The following is a 17,302-nucleotide window of genomic DNA, read 5'->3' on the forward strand; positions in this document are numbered from 1 at the left end:
ACCTGACAGCAGCAGCCAGAGGGCGGCGGCGGCCCGGACCCGGGCCATGATCCGGTCACACACTCACCCGCAGCCTCGGTCACAGGGCTGCCCAAAGACTCACCGCCCACTTGATCGCAAAACGAAAGTGAACCCAAACGGTTACTCGCGCATTGTTTTTTTTTTAAATAACAAAAAGGTTTGTCAAAAGTTTCGGCGATTTCCAACATACGAAGCCTCGAACTCAATTCGAGCCTCAGTCGCTGCTCAACGGCTGGCATTCACCCTGCAAGGAGGCGCCGCGCCCATTACCGCATTTCCCTTTCCCGCTTACAGAGAGGCAGTCCCACCTCTTTCCACCATAAGGCTTTTCCAAATAAACAATGATAAGAGCAAGTGCAGTCAGGTCACTCTTGCTCCATGGGGGATAAAACAATGTTTCCCTTTTCGCAGAGAAGGCAACACAGATGGAAGCCGTGGAGCATTTTAGTTCCTCCCCGTCCCCTGCACTTTCACCCAGACGTGCATTTTTTATTCCTTCAGTTACTTATCCAAATCCCTTCTGAAAGCCACGACTGAATGTGCCTCCACCAGCCTTTCAGGCAATGTATTCCAGATCCTAACCACTCGTACTAACAAAAGTTTTCCTCATGTCGGCTTTGGTTCTTTTGCCAATCACCTTAAATCTGTGTCCCCTGGTTATCAAATCTCCTCACAACCCTCTCTGCTCCACAGAGAACAATCTCAGCTTCTCTAATCTATCCACGTAACAGGTCCCTCATCCCTCGAACCAGTCATAAATCTTTTCTGCACCCTCTCTTAAGTCCTTCACATCCTTCCTAAAGTGCATTGCCCAGAATTGGACACAATACCCCAGTTGAGGCCAAACCAGTGTTTTATAAAGATTCATCATAACTTCCTTGCTTTTGTACTCTATGCCTCTACTTAAAGTACAGGATCCCATATGCTTTTTTTAAATCACTTTCTCAACCTGCCCTCCTACCTTCAATGATTTGTGCACATATACCCCCAGGTTAAGTTAAATAAGAACATAAGAAATAGGAGCAGGAGTAGGCCAAATGGCCCCTTGAGCCTGCTCAACCATTTAATACGATCATGGCTGATCCGATCATGGACTCGGGTCCACTTCCCTGCCCGCTCCCCATAACCCCTTATTCCCTTATAGGTTAAGAAACTGTCTATCTCTGTCTTAAATCTACTCAATGACCCTACACTTTTAATGATCCACAGCTCTCTGAGGCAGCAAATTCCACAGATTCACAACCCTCAGAGAAGAAATTCCTCCTCATCTTTAAATAGGCAGCCCCTTATTCTAAGATTATGCCCCCTAGTTCTAGTCTCCCCTATCAGTGGAAACATCCTCTCTGCATCCACCTTGTCAAGCCCCCTCATAATCTTATACATTTCAATAAGATCACCTCTCATTCTTCTGAATTCCAGTGAGTAGAGGCACAAACCTACTCAACCTTTCCTCATAAGTCAACCCCCTCATCTCCGGAATCAACCTAGTGAACCTTCTCTGAACTGCCTCCAAAGCAAGTGTATCCTTTCTTAAATATGGAAACCAAACCTGCACGCAGTATTCCAGGTACGGCCTCACCAATATCCTGCATAACTGTAGCAAGACTTCCTTCCTTTTATACTCCAGCCCCTTTGCAAAAAAGGCCAAGAGTCCATTGGTCTTCCTGATCACTTGCTGTACCTGCATACTAACCTTTTGTGTTTCATGCACAAGTACCCCCAGGTCCTGCTGTACTGCAGCACTTTGCAATTTTTCTCCATTTAAATAATAACGTGCTCTTTGATTTTGTTCTGCCAAAGTGCATAACCTCACACTTTCCAACATTATACTCCATCTGCCAAATTTTTGCCCACTCACTTAGCCTGTCTATGTCCTTTTGCAGATTTTTTGTGTCCTCCTCACACATCGCTTTTCCTCCCATCTTTGTATCGTCAGCAAACTTGGCTACATTACACTCGGTCCCTTCTTCCAAGTCATTAATATAGATTGTAAATAGTTGGGGTCCTAGCACTGATCCCTGTGGCACCCTACTAGTTACTGATTGCCAAGCTGAGAATTAACCATTTACCCAACTCTCTGTTTTCTGTTAGTTAGCCAATCCTCTATCCATGCAAATATATTACCCCCAACCCATGAACTTTTATCTTGTGCAGTAACCTTTTATGTGGCACCTTGTCAATTGCCTTCTGGAAGTCCAAATACAGCACATCCACTGGTTCCCCTTTATTCACCCTGTTTGTTACATCCTCAAAGAATTCCAGCAAATTTGTCAAATATGACTTCCGTTTCATAAATCCATGCTGACACTGCCTGACTGAATTATGTTTTTCCAAATGTCCTGCTACAGCTTTTTTAATAATAGACTCCAACATTTTCCCAATCACAGATGTTAGACTAACTTGTCTATAGTTTTCTGCTTTTTGTCTGCCTCCTTTTTTAAATAGGGGTGTTACATTTGTGGTTTTCCAATCTGCTGGGACCACCCCAGAAGCCAGGGAATGTTGGTAAATTACAACCAATGCATTCACTATCCCTGCCGCTACTTCTCTTAAGACCCCAGGATGCAAGCCATCAGGTCCAGTGGATTTATCCACCTTTAGTCCCATTATCTTACCGAGTACCAGCCCCTTAGTGATTGTGATTGTGTTAAGTTCCTCCCCCACTATAGCCCTTTGACTATCCATTGTTGGGATATTGTTAGTGTTCTCTCCAGTAAAGACTGATACAAAATATTTGTTCAGAGTTTCTGCCATCTCCATGTTCCCCATTACTAATTCCCCGGTCTCATCCTCTAAGGGACCAACATTTACTTTAGCCACTCTTTTCTTTTTTATATACTTATAGAAACTCTTGATATCTGTTTTTATATTTCATGCTAGTTTACTTTCATAGTCTATCTTCCTTTTCTTAATCATTTTTTTTAGTCATTCTTTGCTGGCTTTTAAAAGCTTCCCAATCTTCTGTCCTCCCATTAGTTTTGGCCACTTTGTATGCCCTTATTTTTAATTGGATACCATCCCTTATTTCTTTAATTAGCCACGGATGGCACTCTTCTTTTACACTCTTTCCTCCTCAGTGTTGTGAAATATCTCCCTAAATGTACGCCACTGTTCATCAACCGTCCTACACTTTAATCTATTTTCCCACTCCACTTTAGCCAACTCCGCCCTCATACCTTTTTAGTCTCCTTTATTTAAGCTTAGTACGCTGGTTTGAGATCCAACTTTCTCACTCTCCATCTGAATTTGAAATTCAACCATGCTATGATCACTCATTCCAAGGGGATCCTTTACTAGGAGATCGTTTATTAAAAGGCAAGTTAAAAATCGTTTTAAATCTTTTCAAATGGCCAGCACTTGGGTTAGGTTTCCCAACCCTTCCAGAACTGGGGGTTTGCCCCTCGTCCCCACCGACCGAGCACTGCGGGAGATTACCCGATTTAAATTTCCTGCCGCAGTGCGCCCCCCTCCCCATGATGTTGCCGGCTGCTGTTAGAGAAGCCTCGGGCTCGGTGATGTCACCCGCAGAGAGATGCCGCCACATAGTGCGCAGGGGGCTGGAGAATCAAGAATTGGGGGGGGGCTTGGGAATCATGAGTGTTGGTGTTCGTGGAATTGCGGCAATCAAGGGGGGATGTGAAATGGGAATCTCTTTCACATGGATGAGGGGGGGGTTGTCCTCGGTTTCCCCCCTCTTCCCCTGCTCACGGGTGGCCTCCTGGTTCTTGGAACTTGTCACACAAATATACTCAACTATAGGAGATCCAATGTTTATAAGGTAAATTCAATAACATTTGTAAAAGTCATGCGATCAGGTGTCATACGATCAGGCATCATGTGTCCAGAGTGTCACATGATCAAATCTCTATCAATTCCTAAAATTGCCAATGGATTTAGTGGTATCTTTTACTGACGGCCTCCTGTTTTAAAATACTGGCGCCGCAATGTTAAAATTTGTAACACTTTATATTTTAATGCCAGCAGTCCCAAATACCAGGGTTGACAAAATCATTTGACAATGCCAGAAGCCGATACCACCAATTCATATGAAAATCTCGGCCCAAGTTCTCACCAATATGTTCTTCATGGGCATTAAGAACAGCATGTTATAAAGTTACAACACTTAAGTAACCCCACTTGATTGATTCTATCCATCTATAAACAGTAATGCCAACTCCACCGTCTCATAAATCAAGAGACAAACTCTTAAAATTCAAGAGATTTGATATATCAATCATGAGTTGCTCTTTTTTACAAACATAAACTGATAGAAATTAAATAAGCCACTGTCAATCTCTAATAGATCTCTTAACAAAAACTATGGGCTCAATTTTGCCCAAAGCTGTTTTTTGACATATTGTCAGTTACGCCAATTTTTCAAGGCCACAACTGCTCCAAAAATAAATGCCAAGTTTCCCACTCTATTTTTTAAATTGGCACCGCGCAGCCTGTCTTGTAGCCTCGGGTATGGAGCCTAATGTCTGTGCCGAAAAAACGATGCCGCCCCAACTTTGCACGCGCGAGAGAAAAAAGAACGTTTTTGACGTGATTGCTATGGATGCACATGTGCAGTACAGCTCCCAGCCTGCAGTTGGCCATTTTTAAAGAGCCAGTTGCGTGTGTGAGAACTTTGAGTGCTATGTGAGAACTTTAATTATCATTGTAAAAATCGGAGCTGCATTACAAGATGCAACGCAGCACAAGGACCAAGAATTTCTTACAGGATGAAGTGGAGGCACTAGTTACTGTGATTGAGGGCAGATGGCAGGAGCTGGACACCAGCAGAGGTCACATAAAAGTTCCACCCAAAAAAATGAAGAAACTCTGGAACCAACTTGCAGAAGATTACTGTGCAGTGGTGACCACCTCAAGGTCTGGGGGCCAGTGCAAAAAGAAGTGGCAGGACCTTGGTCAAGCAGTTAGTGTAAGTAATGTTTTCATTTTTCAATGGAATTACAATTGTAAATGTGACCATCTGTATATGTCCCACCCAGCAGAAAGACACCTTCGCTAAAAAGTTATATTTTCATCTTTGCAGAGGAAAGGGGCATACAACAAAAGGGAAAGAACTCAAACAGGAGGAGGCTTGGCAAATTTGCACCTACTGACACCCTTGGAAGAGAGGGTCGCTGCTTTGAAGGGTCCTGCCTGGAGAAAAGCAACCACCACTGTACAAGCTGGGCCCACGCTCGAGGGAGAGGGTAAGTCCTGCAAATTCCACAGTCTGGTTCTGCTAAATATTAAGTACTGCGCGGGCTAGCCATGCTTCAGTTCATGGGGATGTCTCTTGTCAGCTAGTCTTTGGTTGATGCAATGTGCTATCATTCATCGTGGTCCTTCAAATCAGCCTGCTGCCTGCGCTGTGTGAGCCTACTCATGCCACCCACCCTGCCCCCTCCTCTGCTGCTAACCATTTATCTGTCCTGTTATATTTTGCAAAATTTGACGATGCAGAAGAAGATTCAGACGCGGACGAGCCTGAAGAGGAGAACATCTTCCAATCCCACCTTCCAGACCAAGATCATGAGGGTGAGTGGGAGGGGGAGGGGATGAATGAAGTCCCCATTACTGTACTCACTTTGGAGGAGGTGTAGGTGCCACCCATTGAGATGCTAGCCCCTTCCCTGAGTAGTGGTTTGAGTGTTGTTGGGACATTCTGTGCTTTCCCACTGTCCGAGGCTGGGGATTCCAGTGGGGCACAGCGAGGCACACCCAGGTCCCCACCGTCCGAGGCTGCGGGTCCCAGTGGGATGTAGCGAGCCATTCCCAGGGTGAGGAGGGGAAGGAGAGCTCGACTGCACTATCCTGATGTGCAGGATCTAACAGATGTGTTTCACATGATGGCAATGAGTGCGGAGAGCTTTGACCTTACCTGATCACTCCCGGACTCCATCAGTGGGGTGGGTGCCCTAAATGGAGGAAGATCATCTGGGAGGGCGCTGAGCACCTCGAATCTCGTCGTCGAGAGCATGCAAAAAGCAAGCGCAGGCAACGGAAGGAGTGTGCGGCAAACCGGACTCCCCACCCACCCTTTCCTTTAATGACTGTCTGTCCCACCTGTGACAGAGACTGTAATTCCCGTATTGGACTGTTAAGTCACATAAGAACTCACTTAGAGTGGAAGTAAGTCTTCCTCAATTTCGAGGGACTGCCTATGATGATGATGGTAATGATGGGTGATGAGGTATCGGGACTGTCGGGAGAAGTAACAGCACTTTGATGAAAAATGGGAACGCTCTCCGGGAACATGAGGGAGGGAATATCTCAGTCAGCAGAAACCATGTCGGTGCACATGAGGGAGGGAATGTCACAGGTAGCTGATGCGCTGTCAGTGAACAAGAGGGAGGGAATGTTGTAGTTAGTTCAAACACTGTCAGTGAACATGAGGGAGGGAATGTTGATGGTAGTTAACACACTTTTGCTCAACATGAGGGAGGGCATGTCATAGGTAGCTGAGACTGTCGGCGAACATGTGGGAGGGAATATTGGAGTTAGCTGCTGCAATAAGGGAAAATGTCCAAACCCGGCGCCCATTGACAGAATCAACCGCCCCTCCCACTCCAATCCCCAGACTAGTCTCTGAAGAGGCCCAAGCTGGGCGCTGCATATTACTGCCTGCCCACCCCCCTCCGCCCCCCATCATGAGGTGCGCATTAGCCGAGATGTTCGAAAAAATAAGCTTTGTACCAACCCGAGAAACGTTGCGCCACTGCCTGCAGGCAGGGGTGGAGTCACCAAGATCAAGCGCAGTGGGCGGTCTTAGAATAAGGTGGAGGATTGATGGGTGCAGTCTTTTTTTGCTGCTGTTGTTATTACTGTTATTACTGTTGTATCTGTTCTCAAATTAAAAGTTTTTTGTAAGTTATGTAAATTTACAAGTTTAAAAGTTAGTCAGTGATAAAGTTTTTAAGTGATCTTAGAGTTTGTATGCAATCTTAAAGTTTGTAAGTGATCTTAAGTGAAAATGTTAAAGTTTGATACAAGAATATGTTTATTAAAATTAAGTACAAACAAATGTTTGTTAAACTTTTGAATAAAATATATTTTCAATTATAAATGAATTACTTCCATCGTTTGTTCCATTCTTAACACAACATTTTGAAGTATACAAGAATCATTTCCATCATTTGTTCCATTAATACAACACAACACTCCAAACAGTAAACATGGTCCATGTGGAATAGTTGCCGCTGAGCCTTGAGGCAGCAAAGCATTCACGGATGAGCTACTGGTGCAAGGCTCGAGCAATCGTTAAAGGGGCATGAAGGCCCGCCCTCCTCTGCCGTCGTGCTCCGTGTTCAGATAGCTTCATGGCTTCCTCGTCTCATCCTCCTCCTCGTCATCTACATCTTCCTCATTATTATCATCAGCCACTCTCACCTCAGGTGGGTCTTCTATTACCAGCTTCTGGTGCTACCTCATGATAACTAAGTTATGCAGCCTGCAGCACCCAACATTGAATCAGAGGAATATTGCAAGTAGCCTCCGGAATGGTCCAGGCATCGGAAACGCTGTTTCAAGATGCCAATGGTCCTCTATTATACTGTGCTTCGCAATGTGTGACATGCTGCATACCTGGTCAGCTTCCGTCCGGGTTACACGTCATGAGCCAGGTGGTGAGGCCATACCCTTTGTCTCCCAGTAGCCAGCTTTGCCCTTCTGGCCGCTGCTGAAACATGGCAGATATAACGCTCTCGCATAGGATGAATGTATCATGGGTGCTCCCAGGGTATCTTGCATCAACTGACATGATGCAATGCATGTCGTCACACATGAGCTGCACATTAACGGAGTGGAAGCCTTTTCTGTTCTTGTACATCTCGGAATCCTCCAAAGGTGCTCGCAAGGCGTTGTGGGTACAATCAATGCAGCCCTGTACCTTTGCAAAGCCAGCAATCCTGGAGATGCCCACAGCCTTGTCACGCATTGCCTGGATGGTCATGGGGAACTTTAAGTAGTCATTGCTCTGGGCATATAGTGCAGCAGTCACCTGCTGAATGCAGACATGTGTTGCATGTTGAGAAATGCCGTGCACATCTCCAGTTGTAGCTTGGAACGATCCAGATGCATAGAATGAAAGTGCAGCTGTAAACTTTACTTCAACTGACAAAGCAGTCCACCTGATGCTTCTAGATTGCAGGTCTGCTTTTACTAACTCACAGATCTCAGTCACAACTTATTTGCAGAAACGCAGCCTTCTGACTCGGGTGCAGGTACGAATGCCTACGTGGGTAAGGCCTCCTACTCATCACCCTACGGGCTCTGAGGTTCCTCATGCGATGATGTCAAATCAATTGTCGTCTCCGCAGCACCATCATGCAAAAGGCTTGCACAAGGTATGTCATTGTCAGGATTGCCCTCATGCTTAAATTTTACCTTTGCAAATTGCTCAAAAGGGAAGGCAGGCAGGACAAGGTTCATTGTTCTCTCTCCCCACAAGGTCTGTATGGAGCATACCCAGGTCTGAGCAGGCGCAGTGATCGGGAACCCTCCACCCCCTCCCCCCCCCCCCCCCAATGCTACATTTGATGTGCAGTGCAGGCTTCTGATGCTTTCTATATGCCTTCCACAGCCCCCTCCAACCCCCCTCCCATCCCGGGCTTCTTTTGCAGTCGAGCCCCTGTGTCCGGGCGCGGGACCGATTCTGCCGGCCGATGCTCCGACCCTCGAGCCCTGTTTGCAGACGTTCGGTGATGGCATGTCAGTTGAGAAAAATGAAAACTTACAGAAGTCCATCAAACTTCCATTTACTGCGTTATAAGATAAAACATTTTAATCTTTATTATGCATATTTAAGTGTTCTTATCTCCCTCTAAAACTTCGCTGAAAAACAATGGTGTCTTTCTGCGCCAATTTTTCAATGTGCGCTGCTTTTTCTTAACTGACCAGAAGGTTTTTCAGGAGTGGTCACATACGCCGACCTAGGAGACATTTTTTGGAGCAAACTTACATAATTGACAAAAACTGGTGCAGATATCAGGTTACGCCCCCATGACCCCCAAAAAAATGAACCGAAAAAAATCGTAACTAACAGTTACGCTGGCGCATATTCCTTGGGGAAACTTTAATTTTTTAACTTACAGCAAAAAAAGTGGCGCCGCCAAAAAGCAGTGCAAATAATTGGGGAAAATTGAAACCTATATTACTGCATTTGAAAATGCTTTACAATTTTTTTTAATCCTTCCTGTTATCACCACGTTGTTAAACCTCAGTTTAAGGTTATGATGACAGTGGTGTGTTGCATGTTTAGCAATTTCCAGTAGCTGTTGGGAAGATTCCAGTTCCTGGTAGGCCGGATCATGTGTTTTTGTTATAAGTACAGCAGATAAAACTTTGCTGCACATTCTGGATCAGAAAATTGCTTTATTTATCTGCATTAGGGAGAATACACGCTCCATGCTAGCCTGATCATAAGGGAAAATCAGAAGTGTAGCAATTAAGTTCCAACGAGCTGGCTGTTGCTTTTCTTGTGTCCCAATTTTGTTGAGATCCAGCACTTGCTATTGCCTCTCATCCAGTTTTGTTACCCGTGGCTGGAAATCCGAAGTTCAGAATCTACTTGGTAATGGTTCCACTCATTCATGATTGTTTATTTTTCATCCTCAGATTTCGTTACAGATAGAAACTGTGTCAGTAGATTAACAATTGTATCTTCATCATAATCCATTTTTTAGTCGCATGTAGCAATTCCAACACTTGAAGAATTTTGTTTGTTAGTGGTAATTTTTTTAGTCGTTTCTGGACAGCTGCAGAATAAAACTTTCTGTCTCCAGCATAGAACCTCTGAAATATGGCATTGTCTAAATCTCCATTAGCAGCAAGAAACAGTTTAGCTTTAACGCCAACAGACAGCATCTTGTTTTCTTTCTGATTCGTTATATCTTGGAAATCCACCATGGTTACCTTATTGGCACTGCTTACCAATTTAATGCTTTCTTCTCAGAGGTAGGCAACCCTAGAATCCTTGGTTTGAAAGAAACATTGTAGGCTAATAAATCATCCGGTCCATGTTCCAAAAAAAGGAAAGGAAAGGTGCATTTCCTCGTCTTGTATGTTGATGTAAATTCGCTGAACTCAGCCATGTTGTTCTGTTTCATTATTGCTTCAAAAATCGGCTTGAAGCGGCTCCCACTGGTTATTACATCCCATCTTGGCAGAGTCTGAGCCACCTTGTTCCTCCGTGTTTTGTTAGTTGAAACTCGGCTGAGGCACACTAGTTGTATTGCTTGTACCCCTCTTTTCGATTCGCAGTGCCATTAAAATAATAAAAATGTCCACCAGCACTGGTTTTGAGATTGCTTTATCAGCATCCTTCGCTGCAAGATGTGCAATGTGAGAAACACAAGGTGGTCTATACACAGAACTGCTGTTTTAGCAAACTAAAAACAGTTACTTTTTTTCTATCATAACGTTGGCAGAGTCAGAAGAGAGAGCAATAACATTCTCCCATGGAATGTGGTGGTGAGCAAAACCAAAATTTATTACACTAAACTGATTTTGTGCATTTTGCTATACTGTATTACATATTTCCATGGCCGAGAGGTCTGTTTTTACAACTTAAAGTACCATAAAGATAAAGTAACTTAAAGATAATGCAAATATTCTTTTCACTGCAAACCTCATTGCTCTCGTCCACCATTAAAGTGATAGGGCCTGTTTGAGCATGTGTTGCAACTGATTCAGAATGGTGGTGGCAAGAGCTTTTATTATTGGAGTGGCTTTTATTCTCCCACAGGAAAATTATTTTGCAATGTTTGAATCGGCTTTACAAGTTTTGTGAAATGATCTGAAAATGCAATTGGTAATCCATGTTCTGCATTGGCTTGGCAAAAAAGTACTCAAGCATTTGTAACCTTCTGACCTAAAGTCTGCCGAGCTGCACTATAAAAGCACCTGTTATTGACTGTTGCGTTTTCGAGGCCGCAGCCCGACTTACATGCTTGTAAGTTTCCAGGTGCTTTTTGAGGTCGTTTACTCCAAAATTCCTAATACTGATGGCCTCAGAACAAACACGACAAAATGCGTGTTCATCTGAAAGCCTGCTATTTTTTACTGGGTAGGAACCACTCCAGTCTGCATTGTATTTGCACCTGTAGTGGTGCCGCTTACTTTGATTTTCCTTTACCCAATCCAGCATGCCATGGATGCAGTTGCCAAAAAGGAAAACATATCTCCTTGTAATCTCCTGTGAAATATTAACGGCATAGAAACTAATAACGTAATGACCTCATTGCCCTCGAGGAAAAAGTACCATAGTAGTATGTAACTCTGGGTTCTGTGATCCAATGGAGATTACACTGAACTGGAAAACGAAGCTTGAAAGCCTGTTGAATGCAAAGTGCAGTTATTTGCACAAATAGCATCTCCTGTAAGGGCTGGTTCTCAGTCCAGGTGTTTGCACCTTACTAAATAATCTTGAAAATGTGCATACGGTCCTCACGAATCTTTTACTAACCTTCCAGTATAAAATATAAACAATTCCGAGAAAGTGAATAAAGCTTGTCTGAAGTTTTGCAATGTTTAAAACCCATGCAGATCACTAGGTGCGGTAAAGCAGCACCGACCATAAGTTACTGGAAGCTGCAACACCTTTTGGGACCAGCTAGAAATGGTCTGTGATCTGTGTTTCTTCGTCCTTGTAATTTGCCTGAGACTGGGCAGGGCGCTAATGCCATATCCCATGTGCAAGTCTCCTTCAAAGGAGGAAGTTTGGTTTTTCTAACTTAAAAGTTTTCTTCAGGTTGCCGTCGGTCACAAATGAACCCGGTGACCGACCCACGACTGCTGGAGCCACTGTCTCAATGAACTTTGGAAATAGCCTCTGCCTCTTTTGCAGGCACGTGTTTAGAAAAAAGAATTGTGAGATTTCGGAGTTCTATGGCAAGATCATGAGTGAGCATAATTTCACTCAGAAACCACATCTCGTGATAATTTTTGAGGGGCCAGTTGGCTAAGGTACATTGGAAAACTAGATTAAAAGATATGATGATAGATAAGCAATGGCAAACATTAAAGAATTTATTCATAATTCACAATGAATATACATTCCCCTAAGGAATAACCCCCCTCCCCCACAGGATTAGTAAACCAACTGTGGTTAACAAGATAAGCTAAACATAATATTAGATTAAAGGAAGAGAAATGTAATGTCAAAAAGTGCAGTAAGCCGGAAGATCTTAGAACTAAATAAAGGATGACCAAAAAATTGATAAAGAAAGAAAAGAATATGAGAGTAAAATAGCAAAAGGCATAAAAACAGATTATGAAAGCAACTACAGATATGTAAAAAGGAACAGATTAGCATAAGTAAATGTGGGTCCCTTAGAGGCAGAGACAGGAGAAATTATAATGGGGAATAATGAAATGGCAGAAACATTAAATGGAAACTTTGTATCCGTCTTCACAGTAGAAGACACAAATAACATTCCAAAATATTGAAGAACCAAGGGTCTATCTAGCAAGATTGAGGAACTTAAAGAAATTAGTATTAGTAAAGAAATTGTACTGGAGAAATTAATAGGACTAAAAGTTGACAAATCTCCATAACCTGATGGCCAACATCCTTGGATTTTAAAAGAGACAGCTACAGAGATACATTGGTTTTGATCAAAATCTAGAATTCGCTAGATTTTGAAATAGTCCCAGTGGATTGGAAAGTAGCAAACATACCCCACTATTTAAAAAAGGAGGGAAAGAGAAAACAGAACTATAAGCCAGTTAGCCTGACATCAGTAGTAGAGAATGCTAGAATCTATTATTAGGGACGTCATAACAGGGCACTTATAAAATCATAATATGATTATGCAGAATCAACATGGATTTATGAAAGGGAAATTGTGTTTGACAAATCAATTAGAGTTTTTTGAGGTTGTAACTAGTAGGGTGGCTAAGGGGAATCCAGTGGATGTAGTGTATTTGGATTTTCAAAAAGCATTCAATAAGGTGCCGCACAAGAGGTGTTTACACAAAATTAGGGCTCATGGAATTGGGAGTAATATATTAGCATGGATTGAGGATTGGTTAATGGACAGAAGACAGAGAGTAGGAATAAAAAGATCATTTTTGGGTTGGCAGGCTGTAACTAGTGGATATTGCAAGGATCAGTGCTTGAGCCTCAGCTATTTACAGTCTATCAATGACTTAGATGATGATCATCATAGGCAGTCCCTCAGAATCGAGGAAGACATGCTTCCACTCTTAGAATGAGTCCTTAGATGGCTGAACAGTCCAATACGAGAGCCATATTCCCTGTCACAGGTGGGACAGATCGTCGTTGAGGGAAGGGGTGGGTGGGACAGATTTTCCGCACGCTCTTTCCGCTGCCTGCGCTTGATTTTTGCATGCTCTCGGCGATGAGACTCGAGGTGCTCAGCGCCCTCCCAGATGGACTACCTTCACTTAGGGCGGTCTTTGGCCAGGGACTCCCAGATGTCTATGGGGATGTTGCACTTTATCAGGGAGGTTTTGAGGGTGTCCTTGTAACGTTTCCTCTGCCCACCTTTTGCTCGTTTGCCGTGAAGGAGGAGCTTGTTTTGGGAGTTTCATGTCTGGCATGCGGACAATCTGGCCTGCCCGGCGGAGCTGATCAAGTGTGGTCAGTGCTTCAATGCTGGGGATGTTGGCCTGGTTGAGGACGCTAATATTGGTGTGTCTGTCCTCCCAGGGGATCTTGCAGAGACATTGTTGGTGGTATTTCTCTTGCGACTTGAGGTGTCTACTGTACATGGTCCATGTCTCTGAGCCATACAGGAGGGCTGCAAGTGTAATGTATCCAAGTTTGTTGATGATACAAAGTTAGGTGGAAAAGTAAGCTATGAGGAGGACTGTGTACAGTTTTGGTCTCCTTATCTAAGGAAGGATATACTTGCCTTAGAGGGAGTGCAACAAAGGTTCACTAGTCTGATTCCTGGGATGATGGGATTGTCCTATGAGAATAAATTGATTAGACTAGGCCTATATTCCCTAGAATTTAGAAGAATGAGAGGGGATCTAATTGAAACATACAACATTCTTAAAGGGCTTAACAGGGTAGATGCTGGGAGGTTGTTTCCCCTGGCTGAAAAGTCTAGAACCAGTGGTCACAGTCTCATAAGGGGTTGGCCATTTAGGACTGAGATGAGAAATTTCAAAGGGTTATGAATCTTTGGGATTCTCTATCCCAGAGAGCTGTGGATGCTCAGTCACATACTTAAAATGAATTAAAATGCCATTTAATTAAATATTTAAAGCAAAAATGTAAGTTTTTGAAAAATAAATTTACATATTTTAAAAATAAACTTACCTTATTTCATAGGTTTTTTTAATGTATAAATTATTGGTAAAATTGTATTTTTCTGTTTATTTAGACTTTTACACCGCTTTTACCAGGCATAATAATTTCACAAGCATTCGCTGGGCAGAGGTTGGGCAAATAGCCCAACTCTGTAAATGCAGATGCCCTTTCCCGGGGATTCGTACGATCTAACAAGAAAATGCTTGAGGAGAAGCAGGAGCATAGTGCCACACTCCAGGATTTAGGGCAGGAAGCACTTTAATGACCTAACCAGGTCAGGAGAAGTGAATACATTTCAACACAAAGAAAGAAAGACCTGTATTTATCATAGAGTCATAGAATAGTACAACACAGAAGGAGGCAATTTGGCCCATTGAGTCTTTTCAAGAGCAATTCCATTTTTCAAATTAGTCCCACTTCCCCACACGTTCCCTATATCCCTGCAATTTTTTCTCCTTCAAATATTTATCAAATTCCCTTTTGAAGGCTACTATCGAATCTGGTTCCACCACCCTATCAGGCAGTGCATTCCAAATCCTAACCACTCGTTGCTTAAAAAAAGATTTCCCTCATGTTGCCTCCGGTTCTTTTGCCAAGCACCTTAAATCTGTGCCCTCTGGTTACCGACACATCAGCTATTGGAAAGTTTCTCTTTATTAACTCTATCTAAACCCTTCATAATTTTACACATCTATCAAATCTCCTAACCTTCTCTGCTCTAAGGAGAACAACCCTAGCTTCTGCAGTCTATCCATATAATTGTAATTTCTCATCCCTGGAACCATTCTAGTAAATCTCTCCTGTACCATCTCCAATGCATTCATCTCCTTCCTAAAGTGTGGTTTCCAGAATTGGACACAATACTCTAGCTGGGACTAACCTAGTGTTTTATATATGCTTTGTACTCTCTGCATCAATTAAAAAAGTCCAGGTTTCCATTTGATTTATTGGCTGGTTTGTTAACCTGTCCTGATACCTTCAAAGATTTGTGCCCAAGCACCACAGGTCTCTCTGTTCTTCCACCCCCTTTAAAATTGTACCATTTATCTTGTATTGTCTCTCCTTATTCTTCCTACCAAAATGTATCACACTTTTCTGTGTTGAATTTCATCTGCTATGTGTTCATCCGTTACAACAACAACAACTTGTATTTATATAGCGCCTTGAGCTTAATAAAACATCCCAAGGTGCTTCACAAGAGTATTATAAGACAAGAAATTTGACTCCGAGCCACATAAGGAGGAATTAGGGCAGCTGACCATAAGCTTGGTCAAACAGGTAGGTTTTAAGGGGCATCTTAAAGGAGGAAAAAGAAGTAGAGAGGCAGGGAATTCCAGAGCTGAGGGCCTAGGCAACAGAAAGCATGGCCACCAATGGTTGAGCGATTATAATCAGGGATGCTCAAGAGGGCATAATTAGAGGAGTGCAGATATCTCGGGGGGGGGGGGGGGGGGGGGCGGGCGGGGTTGTGGGGCTGGAGGAAATTACAGTGATAGGGAGGTGTGAGACCATGGAGAGATTTGAAAACAAGGATGAGAATTTTGAAATTGAGGCGTTACTTAATTGGGAGCCAATGTAGGTCAGTGAGCACAGGGTGATGGGTAATCGGGACTTGGTGTGTGTTAGGACACGGGCAGCCGAGTTTTGGATGACCTCAAGTTTACATAGGGTAGAATGTGGGAGGCCAGCCAGGAGTGCATTAGAGTAGTCACATCTAGAGCTAACAAAGGCACGAATGAGGGTTTCAGCGGTGGATGAGCTGAGGTAAGGGCGGAGATGGGCAATGTTACGGAGGTGAAAACAGGCGGTCTTAGTTATGCTGCGGATATGTGGTTGGAAGCTCATTTCAAGGTCAAATTTGACACCAAGGTTGCGAACAGTGTGGTTGAGCCTCAGACAGATGTTAGTCAGTGGCTAGGGAATGGAGCTTGTGATGGGGACCGTCTTCCCAATATTTAATTGGAGAGAATTTCTGCTCATCCAGAACTGGATGTTGGGCAAGCCGTCTGATAATCTGGAAACCATGGAGGGGTCGAGAGAAGTGGTGGTGAGGTAGAGCTGGGTGTCATCAGCGTACATGTGGAAACTGACTCCGTGTTTTCGGATGAGGTCACCAAGGGGCAGCATGTAGATGAGAAACTAGGAGGGGGCCGAGGATAGATACTTAAGGGGACACTAGAGATAATGATGTGGGAGCAGGAAGAGAGCCATTGCAGGTGATTCTTTGGCTATGATTAGATAGATAAGAATGGAACCAGGCGAGTATAGTCCCACCCAGCTGGATGATGGTGGAGAGGCGTTGGAGAAGGATAGAGTGTTCAACCGAGTCAAAGGCTGTAGACAAGTCAAGAAGGACGAGGAGGGATAGTTTATCTTTGTCACAGTCACAAACTATGTCATTTATGACTTTGATGAGAGCTGTTTCGGTACTGTGGCGGTGAAGAAACCTGAATGAAGGGATTCAAAGATTGAATTATGGGAAAGATGGGCACAGATTTGGGAGGCAACAACATATTCAAGGTCTTTGGAGAAAAAAGGGAGGTTGGAGATGGGCGGTAGTTTGCAAGGACGGGGGGGGCTCAAGGATTGCTTTTTTGAAAAGCAGGTGATGATGGCAGATTTGAAGGAGATGGGAACAGTACCTGAGAGAGAAAACCATTAACAATGTCAGCTAACATGGGAGCCAAAAAAGGAAGTTTGGTGGGAATAGAGTCGAAGGAGCAGGATGTAGGTCTCATGAACAAGATGAGCACGGAGAGGTCATGAGTGGAAATTGGTGAGAAACTGGAGAAAGATCTGAGGTCAGGACTAGGGCGGAGGGAACCATAGAGGAAGTTTGGCCCGGTGGGCTAGGGGAAGGAAGGGAAGTGGCAGAGGCAGCTGAATGGATGGTCTCAAACTTAGAGACAATGAAGTCCATGAACTCCTCACTTGTTGTCAGAGGTGAGGGTGGAGGAGACGGGGAGAGGGGTTTAAGAAGATGGTTAGCAGTGGAGATTAGAAGCCAAT

General features: G+C 43.7%; 1 protein-coding gene across 4 annotated transcripts in view; it reads right to left on the minus strand.

The window, feature by feature from the left end:
• Nucleotides 1-357, minus strand: part of LOC139276061 (cell adhesion molecule CEACAM21-like) — a 75,087-nt gene extending 74,730 nt beyond the window's left edge. The window contains exon 1 of one of the 4 annotated variants that reach the window (XM_070893485.1): nucleotides 3-357. In XM_070893485.1, coding sequence (XP_070749586.1) covers nucleotides 3-48 — 46 coding nt within the window. In that variant the 5' untranslated portion in view covers nucleotides 49-357. The remainder of the gene's footprint in view (nucleotides 1-2) is intronic. The other 3 variants (XM_070893483.1, XM_070893486.1, XM_070893484.1) reach the window with 3 other exon arrangements.
• Nucleotides 358-17,302: the final 16,945 nt, after the last annotated feature.

Source organism: Pristiophorus japonicus, chromosome 11, assembly GCF_044704955.1.
Source record: "Pristiophorus japonicus isolate sPriJap1 chromosome 11, sPriJap1.hap1, whole genome shotgun sequence".
Taxonomy (NCBI): domain Eukaryota; kingdom Metazoa; phylum Chordata; class Chondrichthyes; family Pristiophoridae; genus Pristiophorus; species Pristiophorus japonicus.